This window comes from Bubalus kerabau, chromosome 16 (genome assembly GCF_029407905.1).
Source record: "Bubalus kerabau isolate K-KA32 ecotype Philippines breed swamp buffalo chromosome 16, PCC_UOA_SB_1v2, whole genome shotgun sequence".
Classification (NCBI taxonomy): Eukaryota; Metazoa; Chordata; class Mammalia; order Artiodactyla; family Bovidae; genus Bubalus; species Bubalus kerabau.
Window position 1 is genome coordinate 48,434,114 of NC_073639.1, and position 24,016 is coordinate 48,458,129.

The following is a 24,016-nucleotide window of genomic DNA, read 5'->3' on the forward strand; positions in this document are numbered from 1 at the left end:
ATGAACACCAGCAGTGACAGGGTGAGCAAGATTCACATGAGGCCCAGAGGATGCAGTAAGGACCAATCATCACTTCAGGGATATCCCTTCCAAATGCATACCCCAAATTACATGGCCACTTTGGGGGACATTCTGCACAGAAACTGGTTTGTAATCCCCAAATCAAGGTCCCCGAAGTCCAGGAGAAACCAGGGACTGTCCCAGGTGGGAGGGCATTGAGAGATTTGCTGAGTAAATGCAGCACATGTTGTGGAGTGGATGTGGATTCTTTCATTCAGGCCAATATTGGGACAACTAACTGGACTTCCTTCAGGTCTAGCAATTAGGACTGACTTCTGGATTTCAATGGAGGAGCTGTGGACATGCAGAATGCCTTATCTGAAAGGAACACACAGAAGCATTAGGGGGATGATGGGCATCTGGTCAGTAACTTATTCTCAAATGGTTCAAAGAAAATAAGATACCTTTTCCATTTTCAACATTTTCTTAAGTTTTCGACTGTTTCCAAATAAATGTTTTAAAACTGAAAGGCCCTAGTTTTAGGGACCTAGAAGGTGAGTGGCCATCTGAGCTGCACATCTGTCACTCCTGACACTCAGCCCTGTGGTTCTGGGGATGACAATGGGATGGGATGGGGCTACGGGGGGAGCAGTGAGCGTGGGGGCCCTAGGGCGGTGGGGGCTGAGCACAGGCAGTCAGCCGAGACGTCCCCTCCAGGGAAGCTCATAGGGTCTCTTTAAGTGTCCTTGGTTCTCAGCTGTTCCCCGCTTCACCCCACCTTCAGCAACTACCTGGAAGTGCCCCTTTATTCCTCTGCCTCCCCCACTATCCTGTGAGCCCCAAGGGCACAAACCTGACTCTATTACCCACTATATCACCTCTGTCAACCAACACTTTGGGAAGGCAAGGGTGGGTCAAGGGGCTGCTCTGGAGGTGACAGCCCTAGCTGTCCAAGTTCCCATTCAAGCGTGTCACGGGAGGACCAGGAGCTGCAACCAGCCCAGCCCTGGGACCTGTGCTTCCCTGCCCACTGCTTCCATCTCTGGGGCAATTTCTCATTCCCGGGGCTTAACACCAGGTGAGAGGCAGAGGGCACAGATGCCCATGTGACACTGCTGATAAGACAGAGCCATTGGAAAGGATCTGAATGTCCATCACCAGGGTCCTGATGCACAAATTAGTGCCCACGCACTGTGAAATGTGGGCCTGGCCTGAGAGGGGCAGGTGTCCAGGACAGTTAAGTGAATGAAGGGCAGGGAGTCAGAACATTAAACTTTTAATTGAACAGAACATTTGCTGGGCAAACACAATGAATCACAACCCTGGGCAAGGCACCCCCCACCCCAGCCTAGCAGGCTCTCCCCCACTGCACGTGCCTCTGTGCAAACCCTAGACTCAGAAATGCCAGAGGTTGCCTACACCTCACTCACAACATCTACTGGGAGAAGTCTGGCCTTGTCACAGGACAGGTGGGAGGCCCGAAGGGCAACATCCCCTCTCTGAGAAAGGCCTTCACTGCCCAGAACCCACCCTGGAACCTGACTGCAATCTGCTGCTGCCTGCATAGAACAGACCCACCTTTGACTTCTGACTTCAGGAATGTTTCTCAGATGCTTCTTCCAATACAAAAAGTTGACAACCAAACTATTCAAACAGGGCATGGGGGGCTCAGCAGAACCCCCAGGAAACTCTGGGGACCTCCTTCTTCAGTAGGGATAAAGCTCTGTTACTTGAGTTGCTGGATGTCCACAGCTGCTCCCCTGGAGCACTGGTCAGGCTCCCAAGAGGCAGCTCAGCCCAGGCTACCCCCTGAAAGCTCCAGGAGCATCCTGGCTCCCCAGAAGGCGTCGCTGGAGGTCTGCCCATCAGACCACTGCACCTGGGAAGCCAACACAAGTGTCACACATGGAGATGCCCTTTGCCAGCTCTGCCCTCCCACTTGGCACTCCCGACCCTGGGACTCACCCCTCTGGACTCAGTAGGAAACCCTGCCCCAGGACACTTGCCTCCCAGCTCCCCTTCCATTGAAGTCCAGCCTCCAGACGTCCCTGGCTCATGTTCCGCTCTGCCCATTTTAGTCACTCTGAAGACCCAAGCTGGGGACCCAGGAGTCAGGAAGGAAGCCCACAGTACTTGTAGGAGGGTCTCACCTGGCTGGAGGGAGGGGGCTGGCTCAGCTCCACGGCAGACATGGGGCCAGGGAAGCCTGGTGGGGCCGGAGTCAGGTCTGAGGGGCTGGAAAAGGGACGGTGTCAGGACAGGCCCTCTGCCAGGCCCTATTTGAGGGTCACACTGTCCCCTGTGAGCCCCATACTCGGAGAGCTTTCTACCTGTCTGAAGCCCTTCCAGGTGACAGGCTCTCTGGGAACAGCCTCCTCCTGCAAGGCGCTCAGGTGTGCAGGATGCTGGAGGGGCCTCAGGACACCTCAAGCAGGTGGCCCAGGTAGTCAGGGAGCAAGCACATCAGGGCAAGCTCACAGAAGAGGGGGTGGTGAGCAGAGGCGTAAAGGGAGAGAAGGCCACAAAGGGACAGGCCTGAGGCATGAAGAGGTCAGAAGGTCCTTAGAACCAAGTCAAGGAGAGCAGCAGGGGGAGCAGGGCAGGAGATAGGTGCAGCCACTCAGGATAACAGTCATGCAGGTCCTTGAAGTCAAACCACATCTACCCTGTGACCTAGTCACCCCACTGCTAGGTGTATACACCCCAGAGACATGAAGGCAAATGTGCAGGCACACACCAAACCCAAACCAGAAGCTTCCAAATGCCTCCAGCACGTGATGTCAATCCACACCAAGACTAGGACTCAGCAAGAAAGAGGAAGGGGTGCTGATACACACAGGAGAAAGGGGGTTGATACACACAGGAGGAGGGATGCTGATACACACAGGAGAAGGAGTGTTGATGCACACAGGAGGAGGAGTGTTGATGCACACAGGAGGAAGGGTGTTGATACACACAGGAGGAGGGGTGTTGATGAACACAGGAGAAAGGGTGTTGATACACACAGGAGAAGGGTGTTGGTACACACAGGAGGAAGGGGTGCTGATGCACACAGGAGGGGTGTTAATACACACAGGAGAAAGGGTGTTAATACACACAGGAGGAAGGGGGTGCTGATACACACAGGAGGAGGGGTGTTGATACACACAGGAGGAGGGGTGTTGATACACACAAGAGGTGGGTGTTGATACACACAAGAGGAGGGGAGCTGATACACACAGGAGGAAGGGTGTTGATACACACAGGAAGAAGGGGTGATGATACACACAGGAGGAAGGGTGTTGATACACACAAGAGGTGGGTGTTGATACACACAGCAGTAAGGACAGGTCTCAAGCAGTCAGGCTGAGTGAAGGAAGCCATATAATAAAAAAAGGGCAGATGCTGTATGATTTCACTCATATGAAATTCTTAGAAAATGCAGCTAAAGAAAGCAGATCCTTGGTCCTGGGGAGATGGGGGTGAGGGGTGGAGGCAGATGGAAACAGCTCTGTGCCCATGACCTAAAGCATAGCTATAGTTTGTGATGAATACATAAGTCACACTCAGAAAACTGTCATTTGTACCATCTAAACCTATTGGTTTACTTTACGCCCCAGCGAAGCTGTTTTTAAATAAGGAATCAAGGGTATCAGATCAGAACAAAGATGAGCTGGAACATCAGAGTCCAAGGGTGAGAAAACCAGTGGAGAGTCCAAGCAGCCCCGAGGGGGCCCTGTGGCTGCTCCTCTCCATAGGGCTTCTGCTCATAACCCCACATCATCTGGCTGTTACAAGCAGAGCCTGTTTCCTCAGGAGGCTGCTCCCCTCCTCTCGCATGTCCCCCAGTAATTCTGCCCTCACTGGGCACCTGATCTTCAGCTCCTAGATTTGGGAGACCCCAAACCCTGGGGACCCTGTCCTGTGACCCTCTATCATAGGCTCCCCCTTCACCAGGGGCCCAATCCTCTCCTGTGAAGTCTGAACCACTGTCACGCCCCCATGCCACACTGCAGCGCATCCCCTCTTCACAGCCCTCCCAAGCTCCTTTAAAATTATAATTTTGAATATAAAAGCAGGCTTTTGATGCTGTCCAGAAACTCAAACAATCTTTGGGGAAAAGAAAATGCCTGAAAGAGGCTGCTAGAGCCCAGGGAGACCTCTGGGGAAGCACCATCCACATGCCTGTATCTGCTCCCATGCTTGCAAGTGTTCTTTTGTCTGTGGGAAAAACTATGATCATGTAGGATGGGGGAACTGTTGAGGTTTCCAGAAATCCGTAAGGAAAAGATCTCATCTGCCCCGTGGCAGATGGTGGGTCTCCCGACCAGGCATCACCCCATGTGTGGCCCATAGGAGGTCTCACCTGAGCCCGATGGCTCTGCACCTACCTCTGGGTGAGGATGAAATCGGGAGCCTGTGCCGGGGGCTGGGTTACCCGGAGGTTGCCCGCCTGCTGTTCTGCTTGGCTACCGCAGGAACCCGGATCCTTCTCCTGGTATGTGCCCTGGGGGTTGATGCTGGGAGGGTCAGCAAATCCTGCAGGGGAGGAAACCCCATAACCCAGAGCTGGGAGACAGGAGCACAGTCCATGTGCCCAACACAGAGGCCCGTGGAGAGGCAGCGTCCAGTCTGCCAGCCCCCGGCCTCAGCTCTGCGTTGAGGAAAGAGAAGCCACTTCTATCCATCTCAGTGGCTTTTTCAGGCTTCCAGAGACCAAAACAATGTCATATTTCACTGGCTTCAAGTTTTTGTCATTCTAGACCTCACACCAGCCCAACAAAGACTCAGTACCCAAATCTGCCCACATTCACCACTGCCGTGTGAGGACAGACTCCTCGGTGCCTCCCTGCTTCACCACAGGCTGAGCCCAGCCACCCACCGCTTCCCTCCTCTTTTTCCTTGGGTTTCACCTTGACTTCATGGCAGTGCAAGGTGTCACTCCCTTGCCCCACCCTTTCTCTTTACTTAAAATGTAAAAAATCTCTCAGGGTGCCTTTCACTCTAAAAAGGAAAGCCACAGGGACTCGATCAGTTCCGGGTTGACATTTAGGAGCAAAGTAAGCTAAGAAAGAAGGTCCATTTGTGCCCTAAGTCCATCTGGGCAATAAAACTAGCAAGCGTCCTGATCTCAGACCCCAAACAACGGTCTTCCCTCCTGTCTGCCAGAGTAACCATCTCATCTGTCAGCTGCTCAGACCTGCCGAACCGTTTGCTGTATGACTGCCTCCATCTCTGTTGTATCTTCTTCCCACAGAACTTCAAAGATACTCTGAGGCCCATGAAATATGGTTAAGTGCAAATTTGAACAATTCAATTTACGCAGAATAGATCAATGGGTTATAGCTTCTTCCTCTAAGAGTAAGGGAAATAAAAAGCCCCAAGCCTAGAACAAAGGGAGTGTCATGGGAAGCGCAATTAGCAGGTGGGAGGTGTCCATGTTCGGCAGATGCAGGGCACACGTCCAATGCCGTGGTGGTGGGTGGGATGACTGAAGGGAAGCCAGGGCGTAAGCAGGGGTCAAGGACCCTAAGGAGTTTGCAGAGAGGGAAGGAAAATGAGGTGCTCAGGTGGTCAGCAGGGAGCTCACCAATTCCCACAGAACATCACCCCTCACATATGCTCGACATGGTGTGAAAACCAGCTCCCCTCTTCCCAGTATGAGGCTCGCCACTGCCTGTCCAGACTCCAGCCTTGTTAGTACACATGGACAGGAAAAGGTCTCAGAAATGAAAGACCAATCTGTTAGGAAGGAAAAACTGCCTCAGAGAAATAAGTCTCCAGGCTCTTCCACTTTCAGGCCCCACCTCTTCCTGTTTCCAAGAAAGGACCTGAATCCACGATCCTAACATTTCCTCCTTCAGGCAACAAAGCATATTTACTGAAGCTTGTAAGCAGGATACTCAAAGAAGTATCGATATTGCATCTATAAAAAGTGACACAATCTATGAAGAAAGGAAAAGCAGAATTAAGAAAAGAGAGCTTGGAGTTCTCTTAAAATACATAAGGGTCATAATATTAGAAGATAGGACTTCCCTGGTGGTCTGGTGGTTAAGAATCGTCTGCCAATGCAAGAGATATGGGTTTGATTCCTGGTCCGGGAATTTTCCACATGCCAACTAAACCCCTGAGTCACAACTACTGAAGCCCACGTGCGCCTATGGCCCGTGCTCTGCAACGAGAAGCCACTGCAATGAGAAGCCTGTGCACTGCCTCTAGAGAGCAGCCCCTGCTCACTGCAACCAAGACCCAGTGCAGCAAAAAGAAGTAAGTAAGTGTTTTTTTAAGACGATCAGAAGATAGAGTTTAAGACAAAAGCATATACAATAAAAAGCAACTTTTTTAAAGGTAAGCATTTTGGGAGATTGGCCCAGGATTTCCAACATCCAAATAACATTTGTGCTGTAAAGAGAGAACTGGAAGGAGGAAATTATCAGGAAACTATCAAAGAATATTACAGAAAGTTCCTGGAGCTTAAAGAAGACCTTGCTCTCTCTTTAAACTGAAAGGCTTAACAACAAAGTGATTTTAAAAGACTCACACCTAGAACCATCCCTGTGAAATTTCAGAACACCAGGACTTAAAAAATAAAAAGCTCCAAGAAAGGAAAAATATGTAAAACATGTAAAAATCAGAATGACATCTGACTTAAAATGACAGCATTGTATGCGGTACTGATATGTTACTTTCAAATTTCTAAGGGAAAAAAGTGTTTTGAACTCAGAATTCTGTCCCTGACAAATCATTAATCAAGCATGAGGGAAGATTAAAGACAATTTCAGAAGATGCAAGGAATCAGAAAATTTACCTGCAGTCACCCTTTCTTGTAAAGTTAAAGACATTCTCTAACATAACAAGGGAGAAGGCAATGGCAACACACTCCAGTGTTCTTGCCTGGAGAATCCCAGGGACAGGGGAGCCTGGTGGGCTGCCGTCTATAGGGTCGCACAGAGTCGGACACGACTGAAGTGACTTAGCAGCAAAAGCAGCAATATAACAAGAATCAAGAAAGATAGAACAAGATTTGCAGTTAAGGAAACACTGAAGTGGAATTTCCCTGATTAAGATTTTCCAATGGTTAAGATTTCACCTTCCAACGCAGGGGACGAGCGTTTTATCCCTGGTCAGGGAACTAAGATTCAACACTGAAGCAAACCCAGGTGCTCTCAGGATGATGGCTCCATCCCAGGCCTAGGCAGACTGCACTTGGATGGGGACAGGGAGAAGGAGGCTCCCAGCAACAAGTCTTCAGAGGTGATGTTTGAAATACTGAGAGAAGCTAAGGACGTGATAAAAGCAGACAATGTAAGAAAAAAGAAAGGCAACGAGAAACTATAATAAGGCATATATATATATATATAACCACAGAGGAGGGCTTCCCAAGTGGCGCTAGTGGTAAAGACTGCCGATGCAGGTGGACATAGAGATGTGTTTGATCCCTGGGTCAAGATCCCCTGAAGGAGGGCACGGCAACCCACTCCAGTACTGCCTGGGAAATTTCAAGGACGGGGGAGGCGGCGGGCTACAGTCCATAGGGTCACAAAGAATCAGACACGACTGAAGCGATTTAGCATGCATGCATAACCACAGAAGACTAGGAAATTTAGGTGACAGGCTGAATTCAGTGCCAATATCCTCCTTATGGAGGTCACAAGATGCTATCATGTTTGGTGCACAAAATACATACCTGAATACATTTTCGTTAAGGGTATGTAGAGCTACAATTACAACTAAGAAAGAAACCAGGACAAGAGGGTAGAAGTCCGAGCAGCTCAGCCCTTCTCTGTGCTAGCAGATGTGGACAAGCTAGTCACAGGCGCTGGAGGCAGGGCTGGCAGCCATTCCATTCCATTTCAACTCTTTCCTCACTATCCTGTTTTTCAGTCATGTGCACATTTTATTTTCAAAACAAAAATAAATGAAAAAATCATCCAGCTGTTCGTGGGAAGAGACTGTTCCAAGTGCACTGGTTTGTGGGTCTAATAAAATACATGGGATTCAGGCAGAAAGTCCTCGCCCCTCAAAATCCTGCCCCTTCAAATGAGATACAAGCCGTCAAAGCATCTGATGTAGAAACACGTGGTCTGTCTAGAGTGGACCCACCTGTGGGGCTGGGCTCCCTGAGGGCAGTGAAGGACACAGCCAGAGCAGCGTCTGTAGGGCGCATGGTGAGGTCCAGCCCATGACTGTGGATCAGCTGCCCAGTCTGGAAGGAAACTTCCTTGGAGGATGCCAGTGCGAGAGACATCAGCCACGACTCAGGGGCAGCCAGAGAGGGGTCCAGCATATCGTTGGCAGCAGCCAGAGGACAGAGACCAGGGCCAGAGCAGACAGGGGGCAGAGTGGCAGGATCATGGTTAGGTCCCTCCTGGTATATCTCACCACCCTGCAGAGACCTGGGGGACACAGGGAACACCACCCCTTGGTGGGCAGAGGCTCCCTCAGACTGGGGTAGGGGGGCCTGGGAGGACATTTCAGCTCAGCCTGGGAATCTGGGTTCGGATGGCTGTGGGGCCCACCACATTCCCAGTCATGCTGCCTTCACCATCCTCCCTGGGGCTGCAAGGGTAAAAAATATTACTGCTAGAAACCTAAGATACATTAGCAGTTTATTTACAAGTGCTTTCAATGAAGCATTGTTCTGCAATACTGAAAGCTGAAAATGATTAGGAACAACCTAACAGTTGAGGGACTATATGAAGGTGGATCCTAAAGGACTATCATGCAGAAGTTAATAATTCAAAGAATTAATATTCCACAAATGCTTACAGTATCTCAGATGTCACTCCTGGGCTTTTGTTAACAACTCCCCACCTCTATAATCTGTGTGATGACCTGCATGGCAGGGCTTATCACTGTCCCCATTTTACAGATGAAAAAAGTGAGACACCAAAAGGTCATGGGAACTTGCCTAAGGCCACATGGCTGGGTAGTGCTGGCCTGAATGTGAGGTGTCAGCCCAGGTAATGTCATGAGAGATGCTAATAACACAAGGGTAAGAGGGAAAAGTGGGCACAGCTTGATGGCTTATACAGCACGAACATGACCCCTCGCTCAGACTCAGTCCCCCTGCTGGCCAGCACTCTTCTCACAGCAGTCTGTGCAGCATCACAGGAGCGGCAAGGTAAGGTGAGACACTGGGCTGTGGGAGGGACTTACTAACTTAGTGGTTACTAACTTAGAGATATACCAACCACACCAAATGCTAGAGATAAACAAACCACGAGGAAGGCCATTTGCCTTTAGGAGATAGTTCTGCATGTTCTTCTAAGTCTGTTTCCCCATTCTCCAAAATTTACATGTATGGCTGTGAGTCAGGCTCCAGGAAGCAAGTGTGCTGTACATGACGTGGGTTCCTTGCCAGTGGCTCCCCCTCCTACCTGGGGTCACAGCTATCTCTGCCCTCAGCCATCAGAGACCTGGTCCCAGGGTCTGGCTGGTGTTCCTATGCCCACTCCATTCCTGGTCTCCCACCGAGAGTGGGAAACTGAACAGGGAGACATTCCCCTGGCCTATGTGCATGGCAGTACCTGGAAGCCAGTGACTTGGGCACAGTCTCTTCTCCAGAAAAGTGTGGGGTCAGAGCCACCGGCTCCCACGGCCCTTGAGTGGTCTCCAGGGTCTGTAGAGGCCCACTTTTCTCAGGTCCTGCTAAAAGCCGATCAGACGGGAAGCGAGGCTGGGTGATGCTTGGAGTCCCAGGCTCCTTCCCAGCAGATTGAGAGCAGTCACGCTGGCTGCCTGCTGCTCTTTGACCCTTCATCTGTCTTTGGTCTGAACTGAAACCCACAATTATGAACCCAGGCCACCCCAATTCTGGTGCTTGGCTCAACTCCCCGACTCCTGGGCCTGACCTCACGGTAATCGCTCAACGCAAAATGCTGCTGCAGCCCACCTGGGCCACCCTGAGCCCAACCTGACCCTGAGCATCAGTGAGCTCACTTCCCACAGGGTGAGGTGCTGAACGTGCAGACTGGGGCTGGAGGAGGGGGCCTGGCTGGTCCTGGATACAGGTTTTGTCAGAGGGGCCACTCACTTGACCACTGAGGCCTGTCCACAAGCCCAGAGCCAGGCTGGGGGTGGTCTGTTGGCTGCGGGGGTAGGTGCCGACTCGCCTCCCCCGACGTGAGGTCATCTGCTGAGTCTGGGGCTGGCGCCGCACGCTGCATCAGGGCCCTCTGGCGCCGCCGGTAATTGGCAAACCAGTTGTAGACTTGCTCCGTGGTCAGATGCGTCTCAGAGGCCAGGCCCTCCTGCCCCAAAACAACCCGCCACTAGCCCAGCCCACTCCCAAGCAGAGAGGCTGGGGCACCAAGAGGGCAAGCCACCACCCAGCCGACAGTCACTCACAGTCAGGAGGGCTCCGAGCAGCTGGCAAACCAGATCCTCCCGAGGTGCCACCCAACCACTGACCCTTCACCCTCCCGTGCCAAAGCATATGGGCCATGACCAACCCTGCGACCAGGCACCTCTCAGATGTGAACTGGCACCACTGGCCACAGCGTCCTGCTCTGGGGGAGCCCAGCTGACTGGACGCGGGGAGGAGAGAGCAAGCCAGCTTTCTGAGCAGCAGGGTCTGAGGGGGAAGACTCTTGCCCCCTCCACCTGCTCCTGGAGGGAGCCCCCCTCCACCCCTCCTGCTGGATCCCCGGCCTCAGCGAGTGCTCAGTGAGTGTCTCCTGAAGTCACACAGGCTGATGGGGTATTAAGATGTTGGTGATGAAACTCACTCCCCAACCTGTGCAGGGCAGACATGCAAGGGCTGCCAACCAAAGGGCGCCATCCCCAAAGGAGTTCAGGGTGGTCAGAGCCCACCATTGCCCTGTCAGATAGGCCACTAGGGAGGGTGTGGATCTACCCCCTAAGGTGGTGATGTCACCTAAGGGTGGCAAGCCCCCAAGGGTGTTAGTCCCCCACCTAACAGTGGGGGTGAACCAACCAAGGGTGGGCCTCCGCTAAGGACAGGGAGTGTTGGCGAAGGGGAGGGTGCCTGGCCAGGCTCATATCTGCTCTTACCCGCTCAGCCTTGCTAGGATTGGTGCTCACGCCCGAGGCAAAGTCCTCCAGCTTCTGGCGAACTTCTCTGGGGAAGTTCCGGCTCTTGAGGCCATTAGGGCAGAGGGAGGCAGGTGGTGGATTCCTAGAGGAGGACACTGAGGAGGTGGTAACAGACCCCTGCTCCTCTGGATGCACCTGTTGTGCCCCCTGGACTCTTCTCCTTTCAGCGGCCACCCTCCTCCCCACCATGTGCTGCAGGCCCTGGATCCAAGCCCTGAGCAGGGAGGGGCCTGGTGGTGCCTGGGCCCACACTCCACACTCTCATCAGGGTTCCCAGCACCCCTCACTGACCAGTGGCCCTGAATGCTAAAGCTGGATGATGAAGATATTGAGGTGGGTTATGCTATCCGCTTTACTGACTGTATAATGGAATTTTTTGCAAAAGAAAAAATGACAGGGGGCTTCCCTGGTGGCTCAGTGGTAAAGAATCTGCCTGCCAATTCAGGAGACGGATTTGATCCCTGGTCTGGGAAGAACGCACATGCCACAGAGGAACCTCGCTCATGCTCCCCAACTACTGAGCCTGTGCTCTAGAGCCTGGGAGCCACAACTACTGAGGCCCAAGCACCCTAAAGTCCATGCTCTGCAACAAGATAAGCCACAATGAGAAGCCTGCAGAACACAACCAGAGAGTAGCCCCCACTCACTACAACTAAGGATTCCCTGATGGTTCAGTTGGTAAGGAATCCGCCTGCAATGCAGGAGACCCTGGTTCGATTCCTGAGTCGGGAAGTTCCCCAGGAGGAGAGACAGGCTACCCACTCCAGTATTCATAGGCTTCCCTCGTGGCTCAGCTGGTCAAGAATCCTCCTGCAACGCGGGAGACCTGGGTTAGATCCCTGGGTTGGGAAGATCCCCCGGAGAAGGGAACAACTACCCACTGCAATATTCTGGCCTGGAGAACTCCATGGACTGTGTAACCCGTGGGGTCACAAAGAGTTGGGCACGACTGAGCCGCTTTCACTGCAACTAAAGAAAAGCCCGCACAGCAATGAAGATCCAGCAGAGGCAAAAAGAAATAGTTTTCTTTAAATGACATGTAAGTGAACAACACCAGTTTTCTACAAGATTTGATATCCAAATACCAATTGAAAAATCCCCATGTGTCGAGAACACACCCCATACATCCCAGTGAAGCTGTTTCCCACTTCTCACATCTTCCCCCAGCCTGTTCTGCCCGTTCCAGTGAGAGAACACCATGTCCCAGCCAATCAGGCCAAGAGCCTGGGTTTATTATCTTACCTTCTCCAATACATTCAACCTCTCAGCAAATCCTCCTGAGTCCATCCTGACACAACCCATTCCCCAGCCACGGCCTCTCCCAGAACCTCCAAGCACCTCCTGTCTCTGCTCCTGCGCTGACCACCAGCCGTAACGTGTATCACCCCTCCTCATGCCCAGAGTGCTGTCCCTGTGCTCAGGCCTCGCTCAGGTTCTGTGCCCCGTGCTGCAGCCCCCACCACAACAAAGGACCACCGAGCCACAGCCCTCTACTGAGCTTGTCCTGTCTGGCATTCCTTGCTCTGAATTAGGGGATCTGCTTTGCTCCCCAGTCTCCGTTCCGTCATCTACATCCAAGTGCAGCTCCAGGAGAGCCCAACAGGGAGTGTTGGCGAAGGGGAGGGTGCCTGGCCAGGCTCATATCTGCTCTTACCCGCTCAGCCTTGCTGGGCTTGGTGCTCACGCCCGAGGCAAACGGCACACTGCTCCCCAAGTCACTTTGCTGAACCACCCTCAGGCAGGCCCTAAAAACCTATAGGGAGGGGACTGACTGCAACCGTTGACAACCTCAAGGCTGATTAACTTCTGGGCTTTGAGGACGTATTTGGAGGGCACTGTGAGAAAAATTCCATCTGACCCAAAAGGAATCCATCCATCTCTTCCTCCATCAACTAGGCCCTTGGCTCAGCAACTCCTGTCACTTGGGCTTTCGGGAGCTCAGAGCAAGACCTGCAGCCCCTTCTGGACTGTGGAGCACACCCAAATAAGGAACAAAGGCTCTGCAGCCTCAACGTCTAAGCTGGAATCCTGCCTTTGCGTCTCTCTAGTGTGTGACCAGGTGAGTCACTAATTTTTCTGTGTCTCGGTGTCCTCATGCATGAATGGTGATAATGGTGATGGTTATAACTAGTCGTAATGTTTACTTAGTGCTGATTATGGTCATGGTGGTGACTGTTAATTAACATCTGTTCAGCAGCTATCATGTGCCAGACTGTCTTCTAACCAGGGGTCCCCATGTCCGATGATCTGGGATCGAATGTCTGATGATCTGAGGTAAAGCTGATGTAATAATAATAGACGTAAAGTGCACAATAACTGTAATATACTTGAATCATCCCCCTTGCCCCTGCACATGCACTGGTCCACGGAAAAACTGTCTTCCACAAAACCCGCCGCTAGTGCCAAAAAGATTGGGACCACTGTTCTAAGCACCACATACATCCCACATGGTGCTTATAGCACCCTCATCTCTATCTGTCTTTAAAAGGTCCTGCAGCCCTGAGGAGCTGCACTGAAATCCCAGCCAGGCCACTGGCAGAGCCCGACCATGGGGACTAGCTGACATGAGGGGCATCCCTCCTCCCACAGGAGGAAAGTGAGGTCGGGTGCCCACCTGCTGACTCCCTCCCTGCAAGGTCCTCGCTGACAGGCAGCGGCTCCTGGCCTGGGTCTTGAGACCGGCTCTCCGTCCTGCCCTGTGGGCAGAGGTGGGACAGTGTTCCCACAGCAGAGCAGGCGGAGAGGTGGCTCAGTGTTGGGCACTGACATCACTGTTTCATCTCGCCTCCCTCCCTCTACTTCACCTCAGCCCTTCTATAGTTCTGGAAGGCAAATCCCTCATGAGCCCCGGGGAATAAGTGCCAAGACCAGCGCATACCTCTTCCTGCACCGGAACTTCTGCACCGGCGTCAGCGTGGACACGCCGAGCCTCTTCATGGCCAGAAGGTAGTGGATGTCATTCCAGAGCTGCACCAGCTTGGGGCTGCCACCTGGCACCTGGCACCCCTGTGGACAAGAGCCTCCTGAGATCCGCACCCTCCCCTGCCCTGGAGCCCTGTTGTCCACTTGCCTGAGCCCTAAGACCAGCCACCCACTGGCTCCGAATGGTGAGGGCATGAGCTCCATGGCTGGGCTCCAGTCCCTACCAGGCTTGCAGGGAGCCCCCGGGGGGCACAGTTCTCCTCTACCCCCTACAGGTGAGGGGCAGGCAAGGGGAAAGCCACCTCTGGGCTATGGCCACAGCACACAGGAGGCAGAGCTGCGCCAAAGACCATATGAAAGATCAGATTTGAGGGGCCTGAGGCGTGACCCCTATCTTGTATGAGAGGCCTTTCCCACCAGCTGGGTGGGTCCCTGGGTTTCAGAGAGCACATTCTGAGCTGAAGGGGATGAAGGGGTCCTGGTCACACCACTGATGGCTACCAGACCCAGTGGGACGTGGTCATGTGACCAGACTTTTGAGAGGGCCAAGGATGCTGAGGACAGGCCTGGCCTAGACACAGCCCCTGTGCTTGAACCCCAGTGTTCTCAGGACCATTTTGGTGAGGGAGGTGCTGAGAATCATTTAGCTTTCTTTCCACAGCAATAAAAAACCCATTTTGCTGGGTCGAAGCCTGCAGTCTCCTGCCAGGATAAAGCAGTAGACCCAGGGCACAACCTATGGGCAGGGAAACCACCTGGGGCCTCCCCACCTGCATGAGTGGCCCTGGGCAGGAAACGCCCTTTTCTGAGGTGGTGGCCCCATGGCTTCTCTCAGGTCTCAGAACACATTACTTTCTCAGAGGCATTTCTAGACAATCCCGAGTGAGTTATAGTCCCTCTCCTGGGAGTTTTGCATCACATTTCATCCTTGACTGCCTACACAGCAGCTATGACAACTCTGTGTGTTCATCCATTTTGTCTGACATCGCTGGAAATCTGAGTTCTCTTATGTTTCAGGTGTTGGGGATCCTTGAATGAGCAGAACTGATGCGCCCCCTGCTCCTGGGGCCTGCAGTGCAGGAGGGAAGGCAGACAAACACAGGTTGAAAAATAAACAGATTTCTACTTATGAGCTGAGGAAGAAGCCATAGAGGGGGATGAGGGCTCCTTTATATCCTTGACAATAAAGGAGGCACTAGCTGTACAGGGTGACATTTAAAGCAGAAACCAGACACGTAGGAAAGCTCCAGCCACACAGAATGGGGCTCCGGCCTCGGGCAGAGGAAATGACACCTGCAAAATTCAAAAGAAGAGGATCTCAGAAGCTCCAGAAACAGCAAGAAAGCCAGCATGACAAAGGGGGTCAGGAGGGGTCCAAAGACTGGACAGCAAGCCAGCACTGATGGCAGGCTCTGGGGCCACCGCCTCAGCACACACCATGGTCCCATCTGCAGTTTTAAAACCCCCTCTGGCTGCTAGGTGAGGAACAGATGGAGGGGGCAGGAGAGAACATGGGGGTGCTGGCGGAGAAGGGAGCCAGGTGGATGCCACAGGGCTTGGGGGAGAGGGAGCAGAAATAGAAGGAACTGAAAGAACCGAGTATCTTGAAAGTAAACTCAGCATGACTTATGAACAGATGTACATGCATACATGCATATGGAGTGAAAAAGGAAACACTGGCCCCCAAATCTCTTATTAAAACCTTTCGAGCCACACATAGTTTGGAATTCAGAACTTCACACATTTTAGGAAGTAACACAGGTATACACTACAGAATTTGCACCACTCCAGTATGATCTGGGCAGGCAGCATCGTGCAACCAAATATACCAATATTTGAGTAGTAAAATGTACCACAGTAACATAAAGTGGATAAAGACATCACTAGCTTCATGTGGACATAGCTCAGGTTTTCATGCCAAATGACTTGAGGTTCAAAGTGCCACCAGAGGACTGCCAGACATACTTGTGATCTCAGAGCTCCCGAATGCAGACCCACAGCCAGCGGACCAAGAGACTGGGTCTGTTTGCTTGTCTCACTAACTGGGATGCCAACTTTCCAAGCCAGGACCATGAAGATTCCAAAACTGGACAGTCTCAACTTCAGTTTCCAGGCAAGTTAAAACTTAGTAGAGCGAGAGTGGACCATCCCAGCTTGGTTTATGGCACCTCTCCACAAGGTGACAAATGCTGACTCTGGGCATTTGTGTCGTGTTTAGGATGGTGGTGGCCGCTTCCCCTCTCTTCACACCCCCATCCCCCAACCCCCATCTCACAGACCAGCTCTACCTCCAGCAGCCGGCAGGCGGCCTGGTGCTGCTCTCGCTGGGCCAGCACGCTGGCGCACACCAGGGCCACATCCGCATTGTCCAAGAGGTACAGGCGGAACTGGCTGTCCAGCACGGCTGTGACCAAGGGTTGCACCTGGGTGGGGTCATCCTGGAGGTCGCGGCACAGCCTGCCTGCGAGGGTCACCAGCTCCGACAAGGGCAGGCTGGGGCCCTCGTTTCCCCTCAGCAGTTGCAGGAAGCTCTGCATTGCCAGGCGGGTTGGGCCCCTCTGCAAACAAGACGACAAGTCAAGACCACGGCCTGCCCATGGTGATCAGCTGACCGCACATCTATATTCAGCCAAGTCTGCCAGGCCTCTCCTGCCACAGGTACTTGTAATGTGACAAGAGCGAGAGAAGGCAGGTGCATCAGGGACCCGCAGTTTCCCATGAGTCCCACAACAGTCCAGATCCTGGCTGTGTGTTGTGGCTGCAAGAGTCCTCCTCGCTCCTCACTCCTGGAACCTCTGTTCCCTTCGTGCCCCTTGCCCACATCATCACCTCTCTGTTTCTCACATTTTAAAACTACAATCTGACTATGTGTATATATACACCAAATGGAGAGAGCTTCCTTATGGCAATACTTAGTCTGGCAGCGCTGCAGGAAGGACCCCTAGTCTCCACTGGTTTCTGAAAAGAACCCGGTGGAAAGAGGAACTCTAACCACCTCCCCAGCCCCACACTAGTGAGCACTTTCTCAAACATAAGGTCCAGACCTGTGTTCCAACTACCTGAGGGCTACGAAACAGGCTGCTGGCAGCCAAATTAAAGGGTGTGTACTTAGCAGATGCTACCAAACCACTTTCCACACATGCTGTAAGAATCTGAACAGACCTGCCACGCTCCCTGGCAAAGGGTCTGGCCTGTTTCCAGCTCTTGCCGCCCTGTACCACCTATAGAAACGCGCGCTAAAGAGACGCAAGACGCGTCCTCATCGCTGTTCCAGGACCTCAGCGCCTTGTCACCGGCTCCTGTCTCAGGGCCCTAGCTTTCTTCCCAGCACGACGGGCAGGAGGTCGGAGACCTCGCATCCTTCGAGGGACCCAGGTTTCCTCTGGGGCCGACTGCCCCATCCCACCCCCCCACCAGGCTCCAGGAAGGGCAGGGAGGAGGCTAAGGGCCAAACTCACACGAAGAGGATCCTGGAGTTGGGGAAATAAATGGGTTGGGGAGGGGTACCCGGAACACTGAGGGGACCCGGCTCCGCGGGGATAGACGGCTCTACAGCACCATCCTGCCTGGACACCCTCTGCCTGGCTGTGGCCCTGCGCCGCCCCACCTCTCCAGGTGCCCTGCTCCCCGTGGGGACCAAGAGGCCTCCCCGGGCCCCCACCCAGGACCACGAACTCAGTCACCGTACCCCATAAACTCCCTCCTGAACGCCCCCTTCACCCACCTTCATCCTGACGCCCCCAACTCACCCCCTAGCCAGGCCCCGGTTCCCAGCTTCCACGCTCAGCACGCAAATACCCGGAGGCGGTTCCGAGGTGCGGTTGCTACAAAGTATCGAGGCCTTGGCCAATCACTGAGTACCTGGCCCGACGACCCTGGCCTCACCCTCTCTTCCTAAATCCAGGGGGCCTGGGGATCAGCCTGGGTTCCGGGGGGCGGGGGTAGGGGGTTCAAGTGGTTCTGGCAGTTCTTAGTGAGCCTAGAGGTTCTCGAGGGTCCACGGGATTGGGGGGCGGGGAGCTGCACGGAAGCCAAGATCTTGGGGGGGCTGGCATTGAAGGCCCCAGAGCAGCAGGGCTGGGTTGGAGGAGAGGGTGTCACGACCCCCAACCCCTGCAGCAGGAGGAAGCTGTGACCCTGGGCTGACCCCAAGCAACCCCTGAAGCTCTATGGAGCCAAAGCCCTGATGAGGTTGCAGCCCATGGGGCAGACACTCCCCGCCTCCCTCTTGTGCCCGGAGGTATCCGCACCCCAGCCTGGGTCGTGCGGGAGGGGGATCAAGGAGCCGGGATCGTGGAGGCCCCTGTAGATCCCACCTCCTGTGATCCTAGGGGTGCACCTCTGCCTTCACACGGTGGGGGTCTCAAGACCCGAGTTCTCCACGCCCCTGGTCCACACACAGGGGAAATCACTGAACTGCCGCCGTCCCTGCCCTGGCGTCTGCCCGGTACAGGTTACAGTCTTGTGAATTTTTCACAGCAAGCCGGAAGGCGCCCTAGAGATGAGACCAGGAAGACTTCAAGTAGATTTTTCTTTCTTTTTCCAGTTGTAAAGTCTTAATGCATTTGTTATAACATTGCTTCTGTTTTAAGTTTTGGGTTTTTGGCCTCCCAAGGCAGGTGAGATTTTAGCTCCCCATCAGGGATTGGACTGCACCCCCTGCATTAGAAGGCAAGGTCTTAACCACTGGACTGACTGACAGGGAAGTCCTGCGTGTGTGTGTGTGTGTGTGTGTTTAATATTTTTATTTATTGGCGCAACAGTTCTCTCATTGTGACGGCAGGGTTTCAGAGTGTGCTGCAGGTTCTAGAGCAGGTGGGCTGAGTAGTTGCTGAGGGCAGGCTTAGTTGCTTTGTGTCGTGTGGGATCTAAGTTCTCCAACCAGGAATAGAACCCGTTTTCCCTGCATTGCAAACCGGATCCTTAACCACTGGACCAATAGAGAAGTCCTGTAAGTTGGTTTTTAAACGGTGGTGGAGGCAAAAATTTTCTGATGCCAGAGCTTCCGCCTAAACTTATGGCCAAGAAGACTTTGGCAGAAAGAGAAACATTTCAGTGTTTGTTCACAATCTGGAAACAATCCAAGATCTGATGGAAGTTTTTGGTAAATACATCAAACTTCAGAAAGAAGGTGGGCTCCGGAAGGTTAATTAGTAGTTGTGCAGAGAAAGAGTGCCTCCTGACCCCTATTAGTGATACATTGTTTCTTGAAAACTGCCTGTTACAAAATAAGGTGAGTGCTATGAGCCCATCTGAAAAGTACAGACACGAAATGATACATGCCACATTGTTAAACACTGGTTGCCACCTGGTGACAAATTATTTATCATTTTTATTAGGCTTTTAAATTTTCTTCTTTTTGCTTATTCATGTTTTCTACTTTTTATAAAAAGATAATTGGTTTTTCTCCTTTTAAGGTTCTTTTCAAGAAGTGAAAGAAAAAACACAGATGAGGAAGCTTCCTTGGAGGAAGCAACCCCCACCCACGCAATATTCTAGAGCAGACACTGATGAACAGAGGCAATAAGAGGCTTGCTGCAGGAAAGCCTGCCGCTGTGGGAATGCGTTCCCAGGTCCTTTCTCCAGGGCCAGCTGGGAGCTCAGTGACAACATTCCACCTATTAAGCTGGTTGCTGTCCACCCATTAAGCACCAGTGAAGTTAAAATGTCAGTGGAACCCAAAATGTCCACCTACCTACATTATAAAATTAAATTTAAATGTAATTCAACAAATGTTATGATTCTAATTTGTATGTATAAAGTCAGTTGTTGTTGGCTGCCAGATAAGAAGTTACTATTTATAAACATTGTTTTATTTGAGCCTCCCAATCCCCCTCTGTGTGAGAGTTATGTTCTCATGTTCTCTTAGTATGAGTCCAGTGAATTTTAAAATAGTTTCCACCTATAAGTGACCTCCTTTAAATGTAAGACTCAAAAGCTTACATTCTTAACTTAAACACATAATTTTAAGTATTCTAAATCAGGGCAAACTCTTCATAAGCTTCATTTTTAATAGAAGTCTGACCTTCCAACAAAAGGTAGGCCAAAATGTGTTAAGTATTAAATAGATGCTGCCTCCCGTCTTCCATGCTCTATAGTATGAAATGCAATCATACCACATAATGCATTCTAAAGCACAATGACCAGCTGTTTCCAGATTTTCTGTTCTCTTCTGGACCCAGGCTACCTGGGTTGGACTGCCAGTTCAGTAGCTTAAAGCTGTGTAACTTTAACCCTATCTATATCTTCTCTTCTCTTTGGTGAAGTTTATTATTTGAGATAATAACAGACCTTCTTTGCTCATTGGATTGAGAAACTTAAATGAGCCAATACTCTCACATGCTATTTTCTTCATCATTTTGTTTCTTACCTACACTGTTGATTTTTAACACATCATTGAAAATCTGGTTAGGTAACCTCCCTCTTATGACTTATGTTCAGAAATTTTGTGGTCATCCATATACTTTCCCCATAATGATTAGCTGAGTAATTTTTAAAAATTCCTGATCCAGGGACTCCCCTGGTGGTCTACAGGTAAAGAATCCACCTGCCAATACAGGGGACATGGGTTCAGACCCTAGTCTGGGAAGATCCCACAGGCCATGGAGTAACTAAGCCTGCAAGCCACAACTGAACCCATACACCTCGAGCCCATGCTCTGCAATAAGAGAAGCCACTGCAATGAGAGGACCTTGCACACAACTAGAGAGTAGCCCCCACTCACCACAACTAGAGAAGGTCTGCATGTACCAGCAAAGACCCAGTGCAGCCAAAAAAAATAAGCAACAAATAAAACCCCTGATTCACAGAAGGCTGGAAGTCCACCTAGATACAGTCTCCTGAACCCCTCTCTTCCAGCCAGGGAATTACCTTCATCCCCAGGGTCCCCCTGATGGAGTTCCTGTCCAACCCTCACTGCCTTGGGATGCCTTCTAGAAGGCCCCAGAGTAACTACCTCCAGTAGGTAGGCTGGAGGTATCAGATTTGTTAAATGTCTGTCTGCATATTGAGTGCTTGCAGCCGCTGGAGACCAGTTATTTGGCCCTGCCTTGGTTCACAGAATTCCAGGGAGCAGGCCGTCTAGGGAACACCCTGGGAAAGCAATGCTGAACAGAGAGAGGTTACTTGACATCCTTGGTAAAATGCTGTGAAGGACACAGAGTGTAAACAGGAGCTTCCAAGAGTGACTCAGCAGTCCTTCCTTTCTTGGAAGAAGGCAGGTGCAGATGGGGGCAGGGAACAGGAAGACCCTCCCCACACACTGACCCAAAGGCAGTTGAGGCTGCCAACTCTGCTAGAGGATTACACCCTGTTCTCCTCTAAGTTCAGATAAGTTGCACTCCTGCCACAGGTCTTTCAGGGGTCAAAGCCATACATCCCCCTCCTCTGGGTCCTGTGCAGGGCCCCGCAGGGCACCTCCTTCATCACCCTGGGTGCCAGCATCACCACTCAGGGCCATGACCAGCATGTGGGTGCCCGACACTCCCTGGAGTCTGGATCTGTAAGGCCCAGGCTGGAGAACTTTACTGTCCAAATAAGGCCTGCACCAGGGGGAGGCAAGTGAGGAACCAAACAACTCAGTCATCAAGATAAATAGTATTTTAACACAGTATTTTTAAAAACCACAACTTTCGCCAGAGAATCCATGATGAGCAAGATTTTTTTTTTTAATTCTACAGATGAGATTAATAGAACTGATTTTTGCTTTTGCTTCAGGCTCAGAGGTGGCTGGGATAGTATAAACCATACTTGATCATGATATAGTTTTTTTTACAGAATACAAATAAAAGTTTTATTGTACAAAATTAAGGCTTTCGTAGTCCATAGTTCACTAAGGCTAAACAAAGACCACTTAATTTTTTTAAATCCTTTCAACAATTTCACATACACTTCCCCTCTCCCCCCAACTATTAAAATGGCCTGGTCAAATGTTATCAAAACAAAAACTATAAATAATACCAGTCCTTTAAAGACAGTTATCCCAAATGTTATTTCTTGGCATAGGTTATCATCATGGCATGGGACAATGTGATCTTAAATCCCTGTAAAGCATCTCTGGCAGCTCCAGCCTGTCCATCATTTTCAGATTCAACAAAAGCCATGTCAGTTCCTCTCAGGTACCAAACATACTTCCCTAAAACCAGAGAACTGGTTAAACAACATGGATAATATCATCTCACTAGTCTCTTCTGGTAAATTATTAAGGAATAAAGTACTGTTTGGAGGGTAATCAGGGACCTGAGGATCGGTGCTGCATTTCCTTGGGTATTAGCTGAATTCGGTGTTCCCTGACCAGGCTTTTTGTCCATGGTTGGTTTTTGCAGTCAGTTCCACAGTTTTGGCTTTTTTCTTTTTTCAGCAAAAGTGCCACACATTTTACAATATTATATCCGAATCTGCTTTTGCATACTGGATTCGCATCAGTTTGCCATAACATGGAAATCCTTGTAACTGTCTCAAGGCACTTGCAGATGAACTCAGTTCCTTAAATGTAACAAAGGCTTACCCCCTCATCTTCACGGTCTTTAAAGACACAGTGTCTACCACGTGGCCAAACTGAGAAAACAGAGCATGCAAAAGTCTATTCTTCCTTTTTGTCATTCATATTGTTAATGTAAATTGGCTGATTTGGTGTGATTGTGTTTTGGGTTAGAGTGTTCAAATAGCCAGAGGGTTCTACCATGTCCTGTAAGAATCTCTCATGATATAATTTTTAAATATCACTAGATTACACCTGTTTATGACTTTTGAGTCTCTCTTCATAAAAAAGAAATGTCTACGTTTTCAGTTTTTCTAAGGTGCTTGTTTGGATTTGGCACCAAATTTATGCAGGTCTCAAATATTTGGGGAAAGTATGCTCTAACTTTTTCTATTTTCTGGAATAATAACTCCAATGTTTATAGAATTGGATTATTTCTTCTTTAAAAGTCATCTAGGCATCAAGCTTTTTTTGTGGAAAGGTTTTTATTTTTAGAATCAATTTCTTCCATAGATTTAAGACTAAATTAGTTTTTTTCTTATTGTATCCATTTTGACTTGTGATTTTTAAGGAATTTATCCATACTATCTAAACTGTCATTTGTGTTTGCCTATTACAAAACCTTCTTTTACTTCCACTTATATTTTATATTAATTAATTTATTCATTTACCTTGATGTAAATTCTATTGTGATATCCCCATTTTCATTCTGGATATTGGAAATATATTTTTTCCTCTTTCTTTTTTTTAAATTTTATTTATTTATTTCTGGCTATGCTGGGTCTTTACTCTGCAAGCTTTTCTCTAGTTGCAGTGAGCAGGGGCTACACTCTAGTTGTGCTGCACCGGCTTCTCACTGTGGTGTCTTCTCTTGTTGTAGAGCATGGGCTCTAGCGCACGTGGGCTTCAGCAGTTGCAGCTCCCAGCCTCTAGTGTACAGGCTCAGTAGTTGTCATGCATGGGCTTAGATGCTCCTCGACATGTGAGATCTTCCAAGTCAGGGATCAAACTCATGTCTCCTGCATTTGCAGGCAGTTGCTTTACCACTGAGCCACCAAGAAGGCTCTTTTTTCCTCTTTCTTGCTTCTTCTTGACCAGAAGTGAGTTTTACTAATGAAAGGATCAACTTGCAGTGGTATTTTTTCTCTTCTACGTTGGCTTTTTATTGGAATGAAATTGCTTTACAACGTTGTGTTAGTGTCTGCTGTACAATGAAGTGGTCAGCCATATATGCATATGTATATCTCCTCTCTCTTTGGACCTCTTTCCCACACCCCAACCATCATCACAGAGCACTGAGCGGAGCTTCCTGTGCTTTGTAGCAGGTTCCCACTAGCTATCTACTTTATACATGGTAGTGTATATATCATGCTTCCCAGGTAGCTCAGCTGGTAAAGAACCTGCCTTCAATGCAGGAGACACTGGTTCGATTCCTGGGCCAGGAAGTTCCCCTGGAGAAGGGATAGGTTACCCAGTCCAGTGTTCTTGGGCTTCCCTGGTGGCTTAGATGGTAAAGAATTCGCCTGCAATGTGGGAGACCTGGGTTTGATCCCTGGGTTGGGAAGATCCCCTGGAGAA

The 24,016-nt window shown here is 50.6% G+C and overlaps 1 protein-coding gene and 1 pseudogene across 2 annotated transcripts; both read right to left on the minus strand.

Annotated features, from left to right (window-relative positions):
• Positions 1 to 1,792: 1,792 nt before the first annotated feature.
• Positions 1,793 to 16,496, minus strand: ANHX (anomalous homeobox). Of its 2 annotated transcripts, XM_055550950.1 has the most exons (9): positions 16,248 to 16,496; positions 13,916 to 14,043; positions 10,996 to 11,119; positions 10,016 to 10,232; positions 9,510 to 9,630; positions 8,083 to 8,375; positions 4,371 to 4,518; positions 2,151 to 2,235; positions 1,793 to 1,879 (listed from the first exon to the last, which is right to left on the minus strand). In XM_055550950.1, exons 1-9 carry the CDS (start codon positions 16,494 to 16,496, stop codon positions 1,793 to 1,795), a joined length of 1,452 nt encoding a protein of 483 aa, XP_055406925.1. The 2 variants fall into 2 exon arrangements, with proteins under 2 accessions (XP_055406925.1, XP_055406926.1); XM_055550951.1 differs by lacking the exon at positions 8,083 to 8,375 and having other exon boundaries at positions 4,371 to 4,499.
• Positions 16,497 to 21,947: 5,451 nt separating this feature from the next.
• Positions 21,948 to 22,642, minus strand: LOC129629738 (U2 small nuclear ribonucleoprotein B''-like; annotated as a pseudogene).
• Positions 22,643 to 24,016: the final 1,374 nt, after the last annotated feature.

Excerpts from the sequence above, each read along its gene's own strand:
- ANHX (XM_055550950.1), bottom strand. The coding sequence starts at position 16,496 with ATGCAGAGCTTCCTGCAACTGCTGAGGGGAAACGAGGGCCCCAGCCTG. Across the intron at positions 8,376-9,509 it reads CCCAAGTCACTGGCTTCCAG|GTCTCTGCAGGGTGGTGAGA; the intron begins GTACTGCCATGC and ends TGTGTCCCCCAG. Across the intron at positions 4,519-8,082 it reads CAGGGAGCCCAGCCCCACAG|GATTTGCTGACCCTCCCAGC; the intron begins GTGGGTCCACTC and ends CCTCCCCTGCAG.